Genomic DNA, 19,121 nt, shown 5'->3' with positions numbered 1-19,121 from the left:
AAAAAAAAAGAAAAAAAAATTCATTTCCAATTCATCTCAATGTGCTGAAATTTGACTCGCACATAATTAATCGGTCAGACTCTCATAATCAATCGGTGGGTTTGATTTAGTGGCCTGTTCAGGGTTTTTGAGGCGAAGCTCTTTTATTCAGTCAATTTTGTAAACAGGAAACAATCAGCGCGGCCCCAGGCAGGAATCAAACATTCCAACAGCTCTCCTCTTGATGTACAATTGATGGAAATCCTGCGTCTAGTTTTTATAAATTATTTTTTAAACTGCTTATTCTAGTAGCAATAAAAAAGTCCTTTTCCCCCGACACGTGTAGACATTTATCTTTCAAATGCAACATGAAGAGAATTTGATTGGATGTAATAAATGTCCTTGAATGCCATGAAAAAGGGCAACAGAGGAAAGTGAGTAAAGGCTACCGTGAATCCATTTCCCCCTCCATTTATGAGTGTTGCAACAAAGCTGCTGCGTGTGTAGGTATGCACAAAAGAGAGAAACGACCCCTGACTTTGGAAGCAGAGAATCGGCGTGTGTCTGATGAGGGGTTGAGAGCTGGGATGCAGAGCTGGAGCCTATGCAGAGAGGAGGTGCGGAGGCTGCTGTAAGGGATTAATGGGCACGGCGTGTCTGCTCGGGAGGAGGGAGGGATAGGTGGGGAGATGGGTTTCTCCGTGGAGGATGTGGCGGTGCTGCTGGTGGGGGGTTGGCTGGGGGAGACCACTGTGGCGGGGGAGATGAGAGACCGGGAGGGAGAGAAGCTGCTGAAGCCGCGGATGTTCACGGAGATGCCAAGTGTGGTCGTTTCTTCCCCTCCTTTTCCTCAGGCTGCGGCGACACGCTGATCGTCTGCAGAGAGACAGAAGGAGAAAGGAAAGGAGCCGAGCGGAGGCAGGACCAGGCCCAGCCCATCTTCCCCCTGATCTTGAAGCGATCAAGGTGAGTGTTTTTATTCCTACCCGCAGCGGGCTGACAATGAGCGTCTGCGTAAGTGTCTGTCACTCACCTCCTGCTGGGAAGCATGATGGCAGGGCTGTCCCCATGCATGCTTTGCCCCACACTGTCTGTGCTTGCGCGCGCGTGTTTTTACGCATTTGGATGTTTTGTAACATAAGAGCAGGCTGGTGTTTGAGCTGCATGTTGATGCCTTGCTGCTGGGATTTTATACATGTGCGAGGCAGTGGCCATGATGTGCACGTGCTGAAACGCTCATACGTGTGGGTGCGTGTATATATGTCACTGTGTCACTGTGCATTTGTTTACCCCCCCCCCCCCCAGATGCTTTTGGACTCCCGTGCCTATGCAGAGTGTGTGCGTTCTGATGACTGGTGTGTTTATCGGTCCGGTCCCAAACACACTGATATGCAGAATCTGTCCTGTCCGATGGAATTAGGTCATCTCGGACCGCTCTGAGTAATTATATAACGCCGGAGAGCTTCGCTGCAGCTGGATCCACGCTGGAGGTTCTGCTCCTCCAATCCCGAATTATGTAGTTTGAGCAGAAGGAGGGACTATGTGTGTTTTCTTCGGCATGCATGAGGTTTTGCACTTTATAAACAGCAAATATCTCCCAGAATGGTCGTATTAGAGACACAGGTCACCTTTTCTGAGACTTATTGAATAAACGCAACGTTCTGGAACAGGGCGGAGGACATGGTTTTGTCCGCTCTAACTGTTTGCTCTGTTCTTTCACAGGGCCCCGTAGAGACCCCCACTGGGATGGATTTGAACATGGATTCTGTCAAGTCAGACGTGGAATTTTGATGTCTGGATTTATTGCCTCTCCCTATGCAGAATCCAGACAGGAAGAAGCTGAGAAGACATTTCTGGATTCCTGATTAATGGAACAATTCATTCATGTGGGACCAGGTTTCCAAGTTGGAAATGTCATGCGAACAATACTCCAAGCTGGATAAATACTTAAGACAGCTTGGGAAGAGGTTTTTCTCAAAGCTGACAACATGAACACCGGCCGATCTATCCCACTGGCTCTTTCAGGCCAAACAGGACGACATGTAGCCGCGTTCCTTTCTTTCCCCGCAATTTGTCGTTTACAGGAAAATGGAGTAATCGTTTAAAGGATTTCTATCACATTTCAGTTTGAGAACAACCAGCGATCAACGCAAAGGTGATCCGCGTCAGGCTGGACCTGGAGCCGCGGAAGGTCGCGCGGACGCACCTTCGGCGCTCGCTCGGGTTGGACACACACCTTCAGCCACCTGAAGACTGAGCTGGAGCGAGCTGGTTGGCTGGCTGAGTCAGCTCCGATGGGGGCCGGTTGTGACCCGGTCTGACCCCGGTTTGACCTTGTGGTGACCTTTGACCTCTCCTGTCCTGGCTCTCCACCTGCTCTGCTGCCTGGGTTCGGGAGCGCTCCGCCCTGGGGCCCAGAACGAGCCGATCAGAATGAAGAAGAGCCGCAGCGTGTTGTCTGTGACCGGAGAAGAGGTGAGAATGGGAGCGTCGACAAACGGGGCTACGTGCCCGGTTTGAGAAGAGGTTTACGCCTCAAAGTAAGAAACCAGAGCTGACCTTCACTGTCTGTGTTTGAGTTATGATGTCATACAAAGCCCGCCACTTCCATCCAAAGTTCCTTTTGTTCTTCTCAAACCCCCGGAGGTCAGACTGGACGTTCTGTCTCCTGCAGCCTCCACTCACAGTCACCATCCTCGATGCAAACGAGCCGCCGTTCATGTGAACGGGCTAATTTCACGTAACGGTAACATCGTGGTTGAAGGACACGACGGCGTGCATTATTCATGAACCCGTTCAGCAGGTGTCCACGCGCTCATGCAGGGACGCCGACAACCTTCCACATCTGGGCCTGGACAGCATCAAACACAGCATGGAAACAACATAGCACTGTTGCCTAGCAACTGCTACCATTCCCCTAGTGTTTTGTTGCTACGGTACTGCAGTGCAGATCAGCCTCTCAGAGCTGTCTACGGAGGCCTTCTCCCAGACACACACATGCACGTAACTGAGCAAATGCGCACTCACGTAAATTCTAACGTATATTTGCACAGTTTGATTCTTTTAGAAATCATATTAGATATGTGGCTAAATATTGCCTATTGTGGCTTTATATAACATGTGACATGTCTCCCTGTCCTCACTTGCCCCCCCGGATCTCACAGGGCAACGACACAGATCTAACAGGTGCCGGAGAGAAGGCGGAGTCATCTCGCTACAGCCGATCTTACACGTCTGGAGCCACGCTGGGGGCCGACCTTCGTCGAGGGAGGAGCCGCAGACTCTCGTCAAGTCTCCAGGTGATTAAAAAAACTGGCTCGTTAAACGATTCCGCTCTCTAGGGTGGATCATAATCTTCCTAATGTGAATACAGTTTAGAGATGCACAAAGTGACTGGTCTGATTATGGGAGATTTGTAAGTTATAACTGGTAACCATTTGGAATGCACCTGTTTTTATTTGGTAGCTGTAGAAAAGAATTTCAAGTCTCTTTTTGAACATCTTTTTTTTGCCCTTTATCAGGATGTTTGTGACAGTGATGAAGGTCATTCAGCATCTTTTTCTGTGACCAACAAGGAAATAAAGGTCTCAAGGCACCCTGTCCTTAACTCCTCACAGAGGCTCCAGACACATTAAATGCTGGGTGCAGCTAGCTGATTAGCATCCTAAATGCAAGTCTATTGTGTTCTCTATGTTGTAAATATCACCATATACCTTTGCCAATAACTAAATTGATTTCTTCCCTGACTGAACAGTATTTATACATGCTGAATTAGATACTAAAATGTTCCCTATTACATAAATATATTGAAAATGATGCAATTTAGTTCACCTAATGGTAAAGAGGAATCTACCCCCCCTTTCTTATTATTCTACAGGTCCCCTGTTGGCTCCGCCCCCGTGACCGTACCCGTTCACCTGAGATTCTGAACAACGTGTCACGACCGACAACGCTTCCCCTCCACATCCCGCCACGCATTTCCATCACACAAGCAGACGCTGACAGGTTCACACAGTTTAACCTCACCAGTTGTCCCCCCTCAGCGTCCTCTCAGACCTTCTGTCCCTTCTGTCACGCTGCAGTTACGAAGCAGAAAATGGCGTCTCACCGGGTCACACCCCACTGGGGTCGCAGAGTCCCGGCCTCACCCTGCACACCTCCCTCCAGGGCCAGAGAAGAGAGTCCTTCCTGTACCGCTCCGACTCGGACTACGACATGTCCCCCAAGACTGTCTCGCGTAACTCCCTCGCCAGTGAAGGGTGAGGAAAAAAGGGAAAAAATCAATGTCAAATGTCAGTGAATGGAAGGATTTTTTTAAAATGATTTCTCCTCCCGCCTGTCTCTCAGACACACAGCAGAGGACTTCATTGTCACGCCTTTTGCTCAAGTAAGTTCAGTTTATTAATAAACTCTGTCCCTCATGTAGATTTTTCACTTTACTGACCTGTCGAGCAGGATTATTGGTTACTCCTCCTAAGGAGCAGGTTGTCCCTGCACCACAGCAGCTCCTTGAGTGGTCAGAGATTACTATAAAGCTGTGACAATGTCTTGATTTTAGGTGCTGGCCAGCCTGCGATCAGTGAGGAGCAACTTCACCATCCTGGCCAACGTGTCGACGCCAACTGTCAAGTTAGTGTCTCTCAAATGTCCTCAAGTATGTGCAAATCCTGACAGTGTTGTGACTTCTGTGAAAGAACCCCTGCACCATCTGCCACAGGATACCTGTTATCTGTTAGCAGGCTGCTAACAGATGGTATCTGACTGATTTCAGGAGGTCCCCCATGACCGGCGTGTGCGTCAGTCCCAGGGCGACGCTGTCAGACCAGCAATACCAGCAGCTCGCACTGGACACGCTGGAGGAGCTGGACTGGTGTTTAGACCAGCTGGAAACCATCCAGACGCACCGCTCCGTCAGCGAAATGGCCTCCAACAAGGTGCCTGTTTGCCTGTTTATTTTGGTTTTGGAGCATTTCTGCTTGAATTTTTGCTGGTTTTTGCTCCCAGTTTAAGAGGATGCTGAACAGAGAGCTGTCCCACCTGTCAGAGATGAGTCGCTCTGGCAACCAGGTGTCCGAATACATCTCCAGCACTTTCTTGGGTGAGGCAGACCAGAACGTAGAGTGTTTCCATATGTGACATTTGTCAACTTTGCTGCGAGAATAAATGTGTTTCTTCCATCTTGCAGACAAGCAGAACGACGTAGAGATCCCGTCCCCCACCCTGAAAGATAAATCCATGAGCCACATCAGTGGGGTGAGGAAACTGTCCCACAGCTCCAGCCTCTCCAGCACCTCCATGCCACGCTTCGGTGTCAACACGGACCATGAGGACGAGCTCGCCAAGGTCTGCCCGCTCCTCTTTTTTTTCTCTAATGTAAGTTTCCTTATTGGTGCAGGAATATATATGTTTGTTATCTCTGACAAGGAATTGGAAGATCTGGACAAGTGGAGCTTTAATATCTTTAAAGTAGCAGAATTCTCCAACAACAGACCTCTCAGCTGCATCATGTACGCCATCTTCCAGGTAAAAAATATAAAAAAACATCCATATTTTTTATCTCAAGTTCTCGTCTGAAGGGCTTTCCTGGGGGACTGTCTTTAAATTGTGGCTACTGCGCTGCGTTCTCAGGAGCGGGAGTTACTGAAGACGTTTCGCATCCCAGTCGACACCTTTGTCACTTATGTGATGACCCTGGAGGACCATTACCATAGCAACGTAGCGTATCACAACAGCCTCCATGCTGCAGATGTCACCCAGTCCACACACGTCCTCCTCTCCACACCTGCTCTTGATGTATGTTCTGTCTCTCTCTCTCTCACACACACATACACACACACCCCCACATTATAGGATGAATAAAACATAACTGCCGTTTTGAGCCCATTAAGTTTTATGTTCCTTGTTCTCCTTTCAGGCAGTTTTTACTGATCTGGAGGTCCTGGCTGCTCTGTTCGCTGCAGCCATCCATGATGTAGATCATCCCGGAGTTTCTAATCAGTTCCTCATCAATACCAGTAAGAGGAAACACGCCTACACATTTGTACTTCTATTTTCGTGGACTCTCATTGGTCTAGCGCCTCCCCTGCTGCCTCTCTCTTCCGTCCACTCTCAGACTCAGAGCTGGCCCTCATGTACAACGATGAGTCCGTTCTGGAGAACCACCACCTCGCGGTTGGCTTCAAGCTCTTGCACCAGGAAAACTGTGACATCTTCCAGAACCTCACCAAGCGTCAGCGCCAAAGCCTTCGCAAGCTCGTCATCGACATAGTGAGCTAAACCTCCCCACGACGAAAGCAGAATTTGTATTATTTTAGGAAGTAAAACTTGGTTTGAAACTACCTCAGTGATGCAGTAAGGCACATAAAAGGAGATTTTGTGTGGTTTCTCAGGTTTTGGCCACAGATATGTCCAAACACATGACCCTGCTGGCGGATTTGAAGACCATGGTGGAGACCAAGAAGGTGACCAGCTCTGGCGTGCTGCTCTTGGATCACTACACAGAACGGATACAGGTGTCTCACTGCACTCATCCTGGGTTCACAGAAAGATTTGAGGACATTTACGTGTTTATTTTTACGCATTTCTACATTCCATGGACTTACGTTTGGTGTTTTAGGTGCTGAGGAACATGGTGCACTGTGCAGACCTGAGCAACCCCACCAAGACGCTACAGTTATACAGGCAGTGGACAGAGAGGATCATGGAGGAATTCTTTCGACAAGGGGACAAAGAGCGAGAGCGAGGGATGGAGATTAGCGCCATGTGTGACAAACACACTGCATCAGTGGAGAAGAGCCAGGTCACTATTTCCTCCACTTTTAAACCGACAGTTTTCATACTGATTCAATGACATCTGACCTCTTTTATGTTCTTTTTCCCAGGTGGGTTTCATCGACTACATTGTCCATCCACTGTGGGAAACATGGGCCGATTTGGTTCACCCAGATGCCCAAGAGCTACTGGACACACTAGAGGAGAACCGGAACTGGTATCTGAACATCATACCCCAGTCTCCTTCGCCTCCTCCAGACAGACACCTGCAGCATGACCGCTTCCAGTTTGAACTCACACTGGAGGACCTGGAACACAACAACCACAACCACATCCACATGAGCAGTGGTCGGAGGGCCATCTGCGCCAGCCAGGTGGAGCCCACAGCTGAGGAACAGAACCATGTTGAATCTGGGGAAGAGGATGAGGAGAACCACAACAGTGAGCAAAATGGGCTCCAAGAAGAACAGGAAGAAGAGAGAGAGGTGGAAGAGGAAGGGAAAGAGGAAGGGGAGGACCACGAAGAAGAACCGGGAGCAGAGGGGAATGAGGATGCCAAAGATGAGGAAGATGATGAAAAAACTGAGGAAGAGCAACAAGAGGAAGAGGGTGATCCCCATGAAGAGGATTTGGAAAAAGATGAAGAAAGTGAGGAACATTTGGAAAAGGTTGCTGGTGAAGAAGAAATGCAAAATGGGGAGTCAGAAGTCGAGGAAAATGTAGAACAAGGTGAAGAAGAGGAAGATTGTGAGAAAGAAGAGGGAGCAGAGATGGAGGAGAAAGAAGAAGGGGAAGAAGTGGAGGAGAAAGAGGAGGAGAACGATCATGATGAGGTGGAAGGTGATGAAGTAGAGGAGAACATTCAGGATGAGGAGGCTGAAACAGCAGATACTGTTGATGAAGGAGAACCAGAGGGTGCGGATGAGGAAAACAAACAGGAGGAAGAAGTGGAAGAGGCGCAACCTGAGGATGAAACAGAACAGGAGGAAGAGAAAGGGGAGGAAGAAGAGGAGGAGGAAGAGGAAAGCTAGTTGTGTTTGACGATTTGAGGAATCATTAAATAGACACAAAGACGAGGAGCCAGAAAAGCTCCAGCAGGTGGCAGCAGAAGGCAAAGAGCAGAAGCTCCATGATGTCTTAAATCCAACCTGCTCTGAGGACACGCAGGCCAGACCATCACCTGACCGCCGGCTGTCACTGTCTGTACGTCATCACTGCCGTAGGAAAACAAAACTGAGGCGTAAAAAACTTTTGCCGACCTTTTGTAGCTCCTCAACGTACCTACGAATAAATGCAACCCATCATCTTGTCTGTGTTGCGTTTATGGAGAAGGCGCCGCCGCATCGAACAGTAACTGTTAGAAGAATGTCAGATTCCTGTTTGTCAGTGATGAGAAAAAAAGCAAAAAAAAGTCTGGAAAGTGTATTCTGTTGTCTTATATTTCCTAAGGACAAAAACGTCCACTTGTGGTCAGGATGCAAGTGTAGCCTCCCTTACTAACCTTCCACATGCTGGAGCAAAAATCCGGAACGTTTCCATGGAAACATTTGCAGTCAGATCACTGACCTGGTGTTACGTGTCAATGTCAGTCTGTGTTGAAATGAAATAGACGAAAAAAACGTAAAATGAAAAAAAACACCCAGTTTTTGTCCACCACCGCTCCCAGACTGTGATTCCCGGGTGAATTGTGCCAAAACTGTCCCACAAACCACTGAGCAATTCAGCCGTCCTGCAAAACCAGGAGGCCCCTCTTCTGTGAAGCAATGCTGTGGGACCAGTGTAACAGGTGTGATGGTCTTCCACAAACCCTTTTTTCTTTTTGTAAAAATGGTATTTGGCACTTTATCTAACACCCCTGTTACACAAATGTACATAGTTAACATGTATTTTAATCTGCTGATGTCATATAATAAATATGATCGACAAAGTTGCTGCTTTGTTCTGATAAATGTCACTTGATACCTGCAGGTTTGAAACCAAGACTTCTTTTAATTCCGTTGTGAGGTTTACCGACAGCTTTACTGATGGCAGTGGGGAGACCAACACAGACCAGACAGGAGCAGGTTGGGAGGATTTGTTCTACACAGAAACTCATTTTTGGCTTACAATACAAAACAAGAAATATCATCATATCTGAGTTTACCGGGCAAAGTTTAGGTTTATCGTGTAAAAAACAGGTAATGCGATGAAGCTAACACACAATTCTGCAGTTTTCTTTACAGTGTTCTGAGAAGGCATTCCTACAAAGAAAAACACATTAATAAATACATGGTAGATATTACAGGCACTTGGGGACAGAGGCAGCAACATCACATACCGGAACTACAGCAGAATACTGAGAACTATGAGGCGAGTATCAAACCAGATAGAAATATAAAAGCCTGTAAATGTCAATGTCTGTTCATGTATTGTTTTTGGTTGCACTTTGTGAGGAGCGAGCCGGAGGAAACCTTTCTTTCTCACTAGGGTGGAAATTTTAGATCAGTTCGTTCAGTGGCCAACCAGAGCCATCCAGTCTGGGAGGCTTTCGATCTCTCCGGTTTCGTTCAGCTGCTGGTCTCCGTGCGTCAGAGTCAACCTGTAGCGGAGGCGCACGCTTCGCTGCAGAGAGAGAAGGCAGATTTCAAAAGAGGCTCTCAAATGAGCCAAGCGCTCAGGTAGCTCCAGTGATGATGGGGAGGCTGAAACGAGCACCGGTTCTTCACGAATCGGTTAGTCCCTCCCAAGTGGTCGAGGACTAAAAGTGATGAAGATCAGGGAAGACTCACCTCCTGTGGGTTAGCCAGCAGGAGAACCTGAGAGATGGCCGGAGGAGGCAGCAGAGGGTTGTAAGCGGTTAACTGTGTCCCTGAAGCAGGCTGGAGTTTGACAGACATGGTCTGCAGGCGAGGGAACAACATCACACATCAGCTCACGCCAACAAGCAGAGGTTCAGGGGTCAGGAGGTTAAACTGAAGAGGCGCCACCTTTGGAACAGCAGCTTGGAACAGGTAGTCTTTAACAGGGAGGGCGGATGTGTTCACCGTGGACACGACCAGCACGGCAACATCTGGATGACTCCGCGGACAGACTGTGAAGTGGAGCGAGACGCGAATCCCGCCGCGATCGAGCAGAGTGACGGGCTCGAGGTGACCTGAGGAGGAGGGCAGCCTCACATGAACACAAAGAGCCCGACTGGTTCACAAACCGGACCTTCAGTTGTGTTACATACTGGATTTGATGGACTCCAAAGGGACAAAGATGTTCTTCAGTTCACCTGAAGGACACGGTTTGTGCTCTGACCTCCGCGGGGATCCTGAGACCTGCCCAAGATCTTTCTGCAGCATAGACGGAGCTTCAAAGCCTGTAAACTGGTGATTCTGAGGGAGAGACCTGACAAAGGAAGCAACGATACGGATAAAAAAACAAATAAAGCTTATCATTTTAAAGAAATAGCAGGAACAGTGATATAGTAATTCAAACTGCTGCCTCCAAGTTAATTATTACTTTTTAACTTTTGCTACATTTGCGTGCTGTCAGCTGTACATTCTTCCTGGAAGCCTGATAAAATCTGATCTGGATCGTTATTCTTTTTAAATGTTAAAGATGTGAAACTCCTTTCATCAAACGCGCCACGCGGGCGGGTTCAGCGAACGCAGATGAGTCGAATTGAATTAAATCACCAGATTGCAATCACCACCCGTCGCACATTTGCCCCATCACGCGACTCAGGCGTCCACTTCGATAAGCTATCTGTTCGCACATCTTCGTGCATCTTCCTCTGAAAGCGTCCCTGCACGTCCTTCCAGGTATTTGGCTAGATTTTCAGTCTAAAAGCACTACAGATTAGATCAAGACCTGATTGATTCCCCACCGATCGCTAGTGCCGTTTGAGGTTGGACAGTGCTCTCCACATCCACGGGACCTCAGCACCAACCCTCCATTCTGTTCAGAACTCTTCACCTGGAAGTCGGCGTTGAGCTGACAGAAAAACGATAAATTGTGTTAAACACACTCGGTTAAACTTTAACCGTCTGTCTCCACGCTTCAGCTCCACCTGTATTAATTCCTCGTAATATGATTTCGGCGTTCCTTCGGACGGCCTCGTGAGCCCGTTTTCAAAGTCTGTGTTTCAGAGCACAAAAATACTAGTTTAGGACAGACGAGCGGGGCTGTGAAGAGGAAAGAACAACAGTGCGTAAAGGTTGAACAACCTAATTCGTTAAAATCCAGGTCATTTTCCATTAGAGGAGGAAAGACGGGTGTTGGCGAGTCAGCTTTTCTGAGCGTCTCCGGCGAGTCCAGTCCTGAGAAGTCGATGAGGCGGTAGCTTTTAATCTCTCTGGTGCTCGTCGGAGCTGCAGAAAAAAGAGGAAAGAGGATCAGCTTAAGCAGAACAGGCTGGAATTCACCACGAGGTCAAGGTGTTCTGTCAGGGAAAACCATACCATTGGTTTTAGCCTCCGTTTCTTCCTCACTCCCACTTCTTTCTCTTCCAGCGTTTCTCCCCACCTGTTCTTTGAAGGCATTTACGACAAGCGTCAGCTCGTCGTTGGCCTCCAGGATCTGGTTGAGAGCCAAGTCGTCGTCCATGGTGTCGCTGGCGAGGCGGAACAGGGTGGGCCTCATCCGATCACAGCGCTCATACACAGTCTAGAGCAAAAGAGACTGTTAGGATCCAAAGTATGTAGCAATTTTAAGGTATTTGGGCATTTTATTCTACTTTTTTCCACTGTGTTTTATCTAAATTTTCCTTCTTCGTTGGAGTTTCATATATTCTGGCCACTTTACTCTGAAAATTGTGGCAGAATTTTAACTTAAAAATTGGAGGAATCTGCTTAACACGACAGAGGGGGCAACAGAGACAGCGTGTTCAGTGTTTGTTTTTTTTTCCTCGAAGCACAAACCTTCACATCATCACTCAAATCTAACAAGGTTCCACTGATTTTATGCTGGTCCAATAACCCTCTGAGTGCTTTGGTGTTGCTCTCCACCTCCTTCAAGGTTGACTCACGCTTTGAAGCTTTCTCAGCTTTCTCCTGTTCCTAAAACGTACAATCGCACAGAAATAAATAAATAAAAAGCTTCGGGTGCAGGTTGGGCACGGGTGACGTGTCACCGCCGCAGCTTCTTACCTCCTTAAGGGTGCTCTTTATGAGTCTGTTGGCTGTTTCCAGGTCTTCAGGACGGTTGCTTTTTAATAACCTGGCTAAAAGCTAAAATACACAAATACATTTTAGGAGGGGTAAGCACACACACACACACACACACACACACGCACGCACACACACACACACACACACCGTGGCCTTGTCTTCCTGGTCAAAGACAGACTGTGTGGTTCGTTGTGGCGGAGGTGCCATGATTATTGTGTCAGGCAGTTTGGGGTCTTTCTCCACAATGCCTGAAGGACAAAATCAGACATGAGTTGCTGCAGGATGTTGTCCCAGGCAGGCTTTAAACACCATTTTTTAATCTCTACTTCAAAAACAAAAATCACAAGAGATCCACACCTTGTCTCTTGAGCATGCTGTAGGCCTCCTTTATCTTGGGTTCATCTTTAAGCCACAGAGTCCAGCCGTAGAGGACCTCCGTCACCCTGTCTTTAACTGTCTGTGATGTCCACGCGCCAAAGTACTGTTGAGAAAGACCAACCGCGTGAGTGCTAACACTTAGATAACCACGTTTCAGAGTTAGAACCGCTCAGTATATCTCAATGCCCAACAATAAATGGCTGTCCTTTAAAATGCCTGTTAAAAATCATCTTAAAATTGTCTTCTGATCATTAAAGAAGCCTCTGGGCCGTCCCCTACCTTGGGTGATAATACTTTAATAAGCTCGTTGAGAAATCGAAACTTGGCCACCTCTCCGTGGAACCTCTTCCCGCAGTTGTTCATACATGCTTCCAGAAGCTGGAAAGCACCAAAATCACAATCCATCAATGCTGATTCAAGTTTCGAGAAGTGAAAGTGAAAGCATCAGTTAGGGTTTCCTTGCAAAGTCAGAGGCAGCAGACTTTCTTACTGCACGTTTCTGGTTAACCGTAGATGTCACACGATGAGGAACTCTGTACATCAGTTAACTGAGAAGGTACGGTGGCTTTAACAGACGGATGAATGTCAAATGTGTGGCGTCACAGCACATTTAAATGCTGACTCACTCAGGCCATGTGAGGAAAGTTAGTCACAGCTTTTCAAACAATGTCCCAACTCGGCCTTCAGACAATGCTGCCTCACTGCATCAATGAAGAAATAAACGATTATCGCGGCCATCAAAAGGAACCCTGATGACATGAGACCAGTTCAAGTGAATCACGCTGAGGCTGCACCTTAGGAAGTCATATGTGCCCTTTGCGGCCGACATGACAAGCAAAACCCTGTTTTCTGTGAATGTTTGTGCGCATAAAGAGGCAATATAAGCCGACATGGGGGGGAAATTGCATGTAATCATAACAAATGTGGCTCGTTAGAAGGTAGTGGGCAGTTATTTCCTCAAACCAGCACAGATTAACTTAATTAAAACAGACAAATTTAAAAATGAGTAAATGAGGATCCCCATTACATACAGTAAGCGCCTGCAGAGCCTCCTTCTCCTGTGGTGATTGGATTTTATGGGAAAGCAGATGTATAGCAGCCTGAGGACTGGAAGCAGAAATAAGGGTTAAAACTGACAGACAGCAAGCGCAAAGAGAACGATGCCAAAGCGGAACTGGTTTCACACTGCATTTACACACAGCTTCCTTTTAACTCTTGTGGGATGGGTCTAAGAGCAGCTGTAACTATAATGTGGTTGTGCAGGTACTCTTTCTTAAATGTCAGAGTTGCATTAAAGTTAGTGTCACAGAAGGCGGCAGTCTTCAGCTCAGCTTCTAACCAGGCAAATAAGCCACAAACTGAAATTTACCCATCAGTCTCTTGGTTCACAAGCTGGTAGAAGCTCTGGATGCAGTCCCATCTGTCCTCTTGATTGGCTGGGTCCGTAATTTGGCCTGGAGCAGCAGCAACATCATAGAAACATTTAAAAAAACAACAAAAAAAAACAACTAACTAAAATTACCCTCATTTGCCAAAGTGTGTCAAACATGTTACACAGAACACCTTAATGAGGAAGTGAAAATTAACACTCCATCATCAAAAACTATTTCCCTATAAGAGCATTTGATCACAAGTACATCTTTAAGTTTTGAACCCTAAATAATAATAAAAAAAACTTGTCTGTGAATCTGAAAAAGAAGAATTAATCAAGTTCTAAAACTGTTTCATCAAGCTGCTTCTGTCTTTGATGGAACACAAGTATTCAAGTCTCACAAAGATTTGGAAGTTCTTGTATTATCAGTATCTCCATTTCCTTCTGCATTAAACGTGTACATCATGATTTAGGTGCTGAATACTACACTTTAACGTCATAACATTGTTAGAAAACCTCATCATAAGGCTTTAATGGTTATATAACTACGTATAATTCTGAAAATTTCTTCAGTTTGAAATGAATTACAAATGAGCTGCCGGCGCGCGCGCACATCCAGAACGCTAGAGCGCCTGATCGGGGGCGCGCGTGGTGCAACCAACTTCCTGTTGATAACTTTCTGCACCAAGGCAAACTTTTTTCTTGTAACTATATTAAATAAATCCAAAATATCTCTAAAATATTACATTAAGAAGGAAGATTAAGAGGACGGAAAACGGCGTGATGGCGGGATAATGCGAAATAAACAAAGTTCGCGAACGTTATATCAGAGGAAAAACGCGAAAACGGGGAGAAAATGGGAGAAAGGCGCGTTTGACTTACAGAGCAACGACTCCAGAGTCTGCTGGCCGTCCGCAGCCGCCATGGAGCTCCTGATCTGGCCGCCGGTTCGGAGTTTATCTTCGGCCGAGGGCGCGCGTGCCTCCTCGGGAACGCGAAGGTGTCAAACTGCCGTCGGCGCGTGTCGACATGTGACACTCACGCTCCGCCAGTCACACTCCTGACCCACTAAGCAGCGCCCCCCCCCCCCAGCGAATAAACGCGTCGGTTTAATGACAGTTGGAAAATTCTAACGTGAGTAACTTGTGTCAGTAGCGGAGCATAAATACAGGCAACCTAGTAATTTATGTTAATTTATGTAAGTTGCTTTATGATCAAAGCCCCTTGGCATCGAACCTGGGAAGAATATCCCGTTACTTTTTGAAAAATTCATTTTAAAATCAGTTAATAACTTCTGGAGTCGTTTTGCTAAACAAACAAACAAACAAACAAACAAACAAACACCAGCTTGGGGGAGACGATAAGTGAGGTTCACAACTAGCATGTTGATGGTGGCGTTAAATTAGAAATGACCCATTATTAACTAAAAATTACATCAAAGTTAGGAATCTAATGATAAACTGATTGCAAAACAACCCCAAATCACACAAATAAGTCATCCCTCGCAGAAAATATGCAGGAAAAACAAATGTTCTATCAAAGTTTTGACTTTTTAATTCTTTAATCGGCTTCGCGCTCCTTTTGGCCCGATGCAAATCAATTTGTCAGAGGTGAATTTCACTTTTAACCATCTTCATGCTTCATGTGACTCTGCAGCCCAACTGTTGTGGTTTATTTTAAAAAAAAAAGAGAAAAAAACTAAACATATTTGCATAAAACAGACTAAAGAGCTTTTCTGTGCTGATCCAGTGTCAGAGTCCAGAACCAGTTTTAGTCTCTTTAATAAAATAATTATGGGGTTCTTCACATGAAGCTCTTCCAGCTTGTGTCGGGTCTCCGTTGGCCTGCAATTCTCCAACTAACTGGACTCGCACACCCGCAGAAGATTCTGGAAGCGATGGTAGATCTCCGCAGGGCCCAAACACACCATCATCTCAGCTACACTCGGTCCTTGCTGCTGGTCAGAGAACCACTGATCAGTAGAGGAAGGGTGAAGTGATACTATCACACCATAGAAGGAAAAAACAATCATCAGTCACTTCCAGGAGGAAGTCATTTGAAGAATGACTAAGGAAGGTTCTGGTCATGCTTTTTCTGTTTTTAGCTTCGTCATTAAAGTTGCAGAAATGAAAATAAAAAACAGAGGAAGAACGTGATTAGTCCCCCAGAGAGTCAGAGTGGTTTTAAAATACTTTAAAAGTGCCATCACTTCAGGTCAGCATCAGTCCGTCTCATGGACATTTATGAGGGACTAAACTGGTTTGTGTCAACTGAAGGTGAAATTCCAGGTTAAACGGCAACATCACATTACTGCGACTGCGTCAACAGAAAGAGTACCTGCAGACCGCTGAGAGCCAGGCGTAACAGCTTCATCAGTTCCCTGTGCTTGGTGATTTTAGTCTGCTTCGCCAAAGTCTTCAAATCTTTACTGAGCTGATCCAAGGCCAGCTCCTCCCCCCTCTCAGATACTAATCTGTAATACAGAGGTGATCGTCATCCTGTTTAACATGTACTCTACAGAGGTACCAAAAAATTACACAATCCTTTTAAATAACATACTTTAACACTAATGAACCAATGTGTTGGGCCTCTGATGTGAGTGCTGCCACCTGCTGGCTGGAAAAGGAAGGACGCACCCACAGGTACGAGTAAACTGGAGTTAGAAGCTCCTTGAGGGAGGATATGTGACCCTGTGGGAAGAGGATTGTTGTGTTACTGGAGAGACGTGGAGTCTATGTCTGAAGTAGAGGGAAGTGGGCTAGAATTAAATAAAATATATGGTATGGGGGGAAAATTAAGTCACACTTTTATGTTTTATGATCTGGGTATCACTGGATGCAAAAAAGGTATCCAATTTTGTTAATTGAGAGTTACTCCTCATCACCAAGATTCAAAATATTGATGCTGTGATAACACATTTGATCGAAAGTGTTGTTATGGTTACCTTACGCAGCTGCAGCACCCGTTTGATGTAATGCTCCTGTATTACTCCGTCGTCCTGGATGTCTGTTGTAAAAGTCTGCTTGATCTGTCCCTGCAAATCTCTGATCAGCGACCGGCACTGCTCCTCATTTTCAATACGGTGCTGCAGGTGAATTCTGCCCCAGAAAGTATTCATTGTGACGCAACTCACATGCTGATGTTGACTCAAAGCTTGTCGCAGTCACATGTCATTCAGTATGTTTCACATGACAACACAGCACTGGGTCAGTAATTGTCACGCATATCTTCACAGTGACACTGAGCTTGCAGCTAAAATTGCTATTTCTAACAATGTCTATATGTGGGAGCAGAGACGTCCCCCTCCCTTTGTTGATCCAAAGGAATTTTGACCCACCTGTTAAATTCAGGCAGCTTCTCCAGATCTAACAGAGCAGAATGTGTTGTGATCTTTGACGGACTAAACTCAGAGATAAGTTCATTTATCCTCCGCCCCATTCGGTGGGCTGGAAAACAGATGAAACAGAAAAATGAGCTGGTTTTAAAATATAGTCCAAATGAAACAACAGGCACATGCATTTTTTTGTGGTTTCTCTCTCTCCTTTAAGGTTCTCTTCACTCACTGCTGAATCCAGACCCACAGTTGGTTGTAATGTCCAGCAGGGCCTCTGGAAGGACTCCGTCTCGCTGGAAGCTTTGGATGAAAATGTCCCCCTGTCGTTTGGAAAGTTTGCTGCCATCTTTGTTCATCAGAAGCGGGAGATGTCCAAAGGTGGGAGGCTCCCATCCAAGAGCACGGTACATCAGGAGGTGTTTGGAGGTGGAGATGAGCCACTCTGACCCCCGTAGCACATGACTAATCTTCATATAATGATCATCTACTATGTTAGCCAAGTGATAGGTGGGATATCCATCAGCTTTTATCACCACTGGGTCACCTTCCACCTAAGAAAATGGGATAAAGATGATTTAAAGTTACTAAACCCATATCATAACGTATGTATGACAGCGGTTCAGCTCTGACCTGAGCCACATCGTGATGATTCCAACCAAAGATCATGTCCTGGAATGGTTCAACACCCGTTTCCAGACGAAACCTGATCACGTGTGGGAGTCCCTGATCCAGTTTGTTTCGGACCTGTATGAGCTGGAGGTGACGGCACCTATTATCATACCTGAGAAACAAAAGTTGATGCTTTCAATCCAAATAATCTTTTCACAATATCTCTCTATGCACCATTAAAGTCTGAGTTTAAGGAGAAGTATAAAATGTGAATGATGTGGAGTCACCTCGGTGTCTGGCCACTCCTCAAGGCCTCTTTTTTAAGCAGCTCGAGTCTCTGAGAGCTGCAGAAACAGTAGTATGCATTTCCACTTTCAACAAGCTGCTGGGCTGCCTGCGTGTAGAGGTCTAACCTCCGAGACTGCAGATAAGGACCAAATAAACCGCCTCGACGAGGACTTTCGTCTGGAGGCACACCTGCAGATGAAGGAAAAGATATTCTGGGCTTTCTAAACACGTATATCATCTTAAGATTTTTTACAGCCATTTTGCTTCTAGATAATATTTATACTCGTGACCTTAACAACATTTCTAAAGTGTAGTGTTTCTCACCTGCCCACTCCAGCATGTCCTCAATAGACTCTGCAGCACCAGGCACCAGCCTGCTCTGATCTGTGTCCTCCAGTCGCAGCACGAATGAGCCTCCATACTTCTTAGCAAAGATGTAGTTGTAGAGAGCAGTTCGGAGGCCTCCAAGATGTAAGAAACCTGCAACACAGAACAGAACCTGTCAGAGACCCAAAGAGTTAATGTCATGCAACAGTGAGGCAAAAAGGCAAATATCTCACAACTAAATAACTTTGTGGGCTTAATTCTGAGGTGAGGAAATAAAACTGAGCTGTAAACGTGCATGGTAATTTCCAAATAGCGGCAATCTGAGGTAAATAAAGGACAATCATATGACAGCAACATGAGATCCCTTTAAATAACCGTACAGGACAGGCTGTGTAGTGTTGAACTAACCTGTCGGACTGGGTGCAAACCTGACCCTCACCTCCCCCTGAATCGTGGAGCAGGATCTTTGAACAACAGCGTGTCTGTTTGTGACAGAGATCAGACACTGAGAACATCTCCGAGGAAACAGCATCTTCGGTAGTTTCCGGTGGTTAGCTTAACAGCAGTCACCCAATATGCGCCGGTCATATAACTTCCATTTTCACACACAACAGCACAATATGATTATTAATCCCGATGTTTCGATGTCTCCTGCGCACCAGGTGAGAGTACGAACTTGGGAGACATTTGTTTCAAACTATTTTGTAACACAGTTCTTCGGCGAAATGTTCCCGGAAGTGGAGTTAAATGTCGGAACGCACACTGCCCCCATGTGGAGGAACCTGGCACCTTCACCAATATTTCAGCTCCGCTGAGTCCCCTTCTGAAAAGCAATCTAGTTTGAGGGCAAAAATATTGAAAGGTTACAATCAATCATCTTAGTATAATGCGAATTGTATAAGTTACTAAGTGTCTCTCGCACTGGTGA

At 46.2% G+C, this 19,121-nt stretch overlaps 3 protein-coding genes across 8 annotated transcripts; 1 reads left to right on the top strand and 2 right to left on the bottom strand.

Moving 5' to 3' along the window:
* Positions 1-478: 478 nt before the first annotated feature.
* LOC130526809 (cAMP-specific 3',5'-cyclic phosphodiesterase 4C-like) lies at positions 479-8,680 on the top strand. 2 transcript variants are annotated; one of them, XM_057034756.1, is made up of 17 exons: positions 479-945; positions 1,702-2,454; positions 3,144-3,278; positions 3,857-3,984; positions 4,062-4,238; positions 4,327-4,366; positions 4,538-4,608; positions 4,751-4,913; positions 4,984-5,077; positions 5,165-5,322; positions 5,404-5,502; positions 5,608-5,772; positions 5,894-5,993; positions 6,092-6,246; positions 6,369-6,491; positions 6,596-6,778; positions 6,861-8,680. In XM_057034756.1, the coding sequence occupies exons 2-17, from the start codon at positions 2,413-2,415 to the stop codon at positions 7,779-7,781; spliced, it is 2,754 nt and encodes a 917-aa protein (XP_056890736.1). In that variant the 5' UTR covers positions 479-945; positions 1,702-2,412; the 3' UTR covers positions 7,782-8,680. The 2 variants fall into 2 exon arrangements, with proteins under 2 accessions (XP_056890736.1, XP_056890735.1); XM_057034755.1 differs by lacking the exons at positions 479-945; positions 1,702-2,454 and adding an exon at positions 2,540-2,982.
* Positions 8,681-8,719: 39 nt separating this feature from the next.
* LOC130526835 (ADP-ribosylation factor-binding protein GGA3-like) lies at positions 8,720-14,676 on the bottom strand. 2 transcript variants are annotated; one of them, XM_057034804.1, is made up of 16 exons: positions 14,518-14,676; positions 13,633-13,717; positions 13,295-13,370; positions 12,543-12,641; positions 12,243-12,366; positions 12,033-12,133; positions 11,865-11,945; positions 11,637-11,774; positions 11,178-11,382; positions 10,944-11,087; positions 10,787-10,854; positions 10,604-10,710; positions 9,962-10,122; positions 9,717-9,883; positions 9,519-9,629; positions 8,720-9,351 (listed from the first exon to the last, which is right to left on the bottom strand). In XM_057034804.1, exons 1-16 carry the CDS (start codon positions 14,558-14,560, stop codon positions 9,241-9,243), a joined length of 1,821 nt encoding a protein of 606 aa, XP_056890784.1. In that variant the 5' UTR covers positions 14,561-14,676; the 3' UTR covers positions 8,720-9,240. The 2 variants fall into 2 exon arrangements, with proteins under 2 accessions (XP_056890784.1, XP_056890785.1); XM_057034805.1 differs by lacking the exon at positions 13,295-13,370 and having other exon boundaries at positions 14,518-14,657.
* Positions 14,677-15,177: 501 nt separating this feature from the next.
* On the bottom strand, positions 15,178-19,003 carry ears2 (glutamyl-tRNA synthetase 2, mitochondrial). Of its 4 annotated transcripts, none has more exons than XM_057034824.1 (10): positions 18,602-19,003; positions 18,191-18,346; positions 17,866-18,055; positions 17,600-17,750; positions 17,199-17,520; positions 16,973-17,081; positions 16,580-16,733; positions 16,195-16,325; positions 15,973-16,108; positions 15,178-15,636 (listed from the first exon to the last, which is right to left on the bottom strand). In XM_057034824.1, the coding sequence occupies exons 1-10, from the start codon at positions 18,723-18,725 to the stop codon at positions 15,574-15,576; spliced, it is 1,536 nt and encodes a 511-aa protein (XP_056890804.1). In that variant the 5' UTR covers positions 18,726-19,003; the 3' UTR covers positions 15,178-15,573. The 4 variants fall into 4 exon arrangements, with proteins under 4 accessions (XP_056890804.1, XP_056890802.1, XP_056890803.1 ...); XM_057034822.1 differs by having other exon boundaries at positions 15,178-15,592; XM_057034823.1 differs by having other exon boundaries at positions 15,178-15,589; positions 18,602-18,994.
* Positions 19,004-19,121: the final 118 nt, after the last annotated feature.

This window comes from Takifugu flavidus, chromosome 6, assembly GCF_003711565.1.
Source record: "Takifugu flavidus isolate HTHZ2018 chromosome 6, ASM371156v2, whole genome shotgun sequence".
Lineage (NCBI taxonomy): Eukaryota > Metazoa > Chordata > Actinopteri > Tetraodontiformes > Tetraodontidae > Takifugu > Takifugu flavidus.
This window is presented reverse-complemented; position numbering and strand designations above follow the sequence as displayed.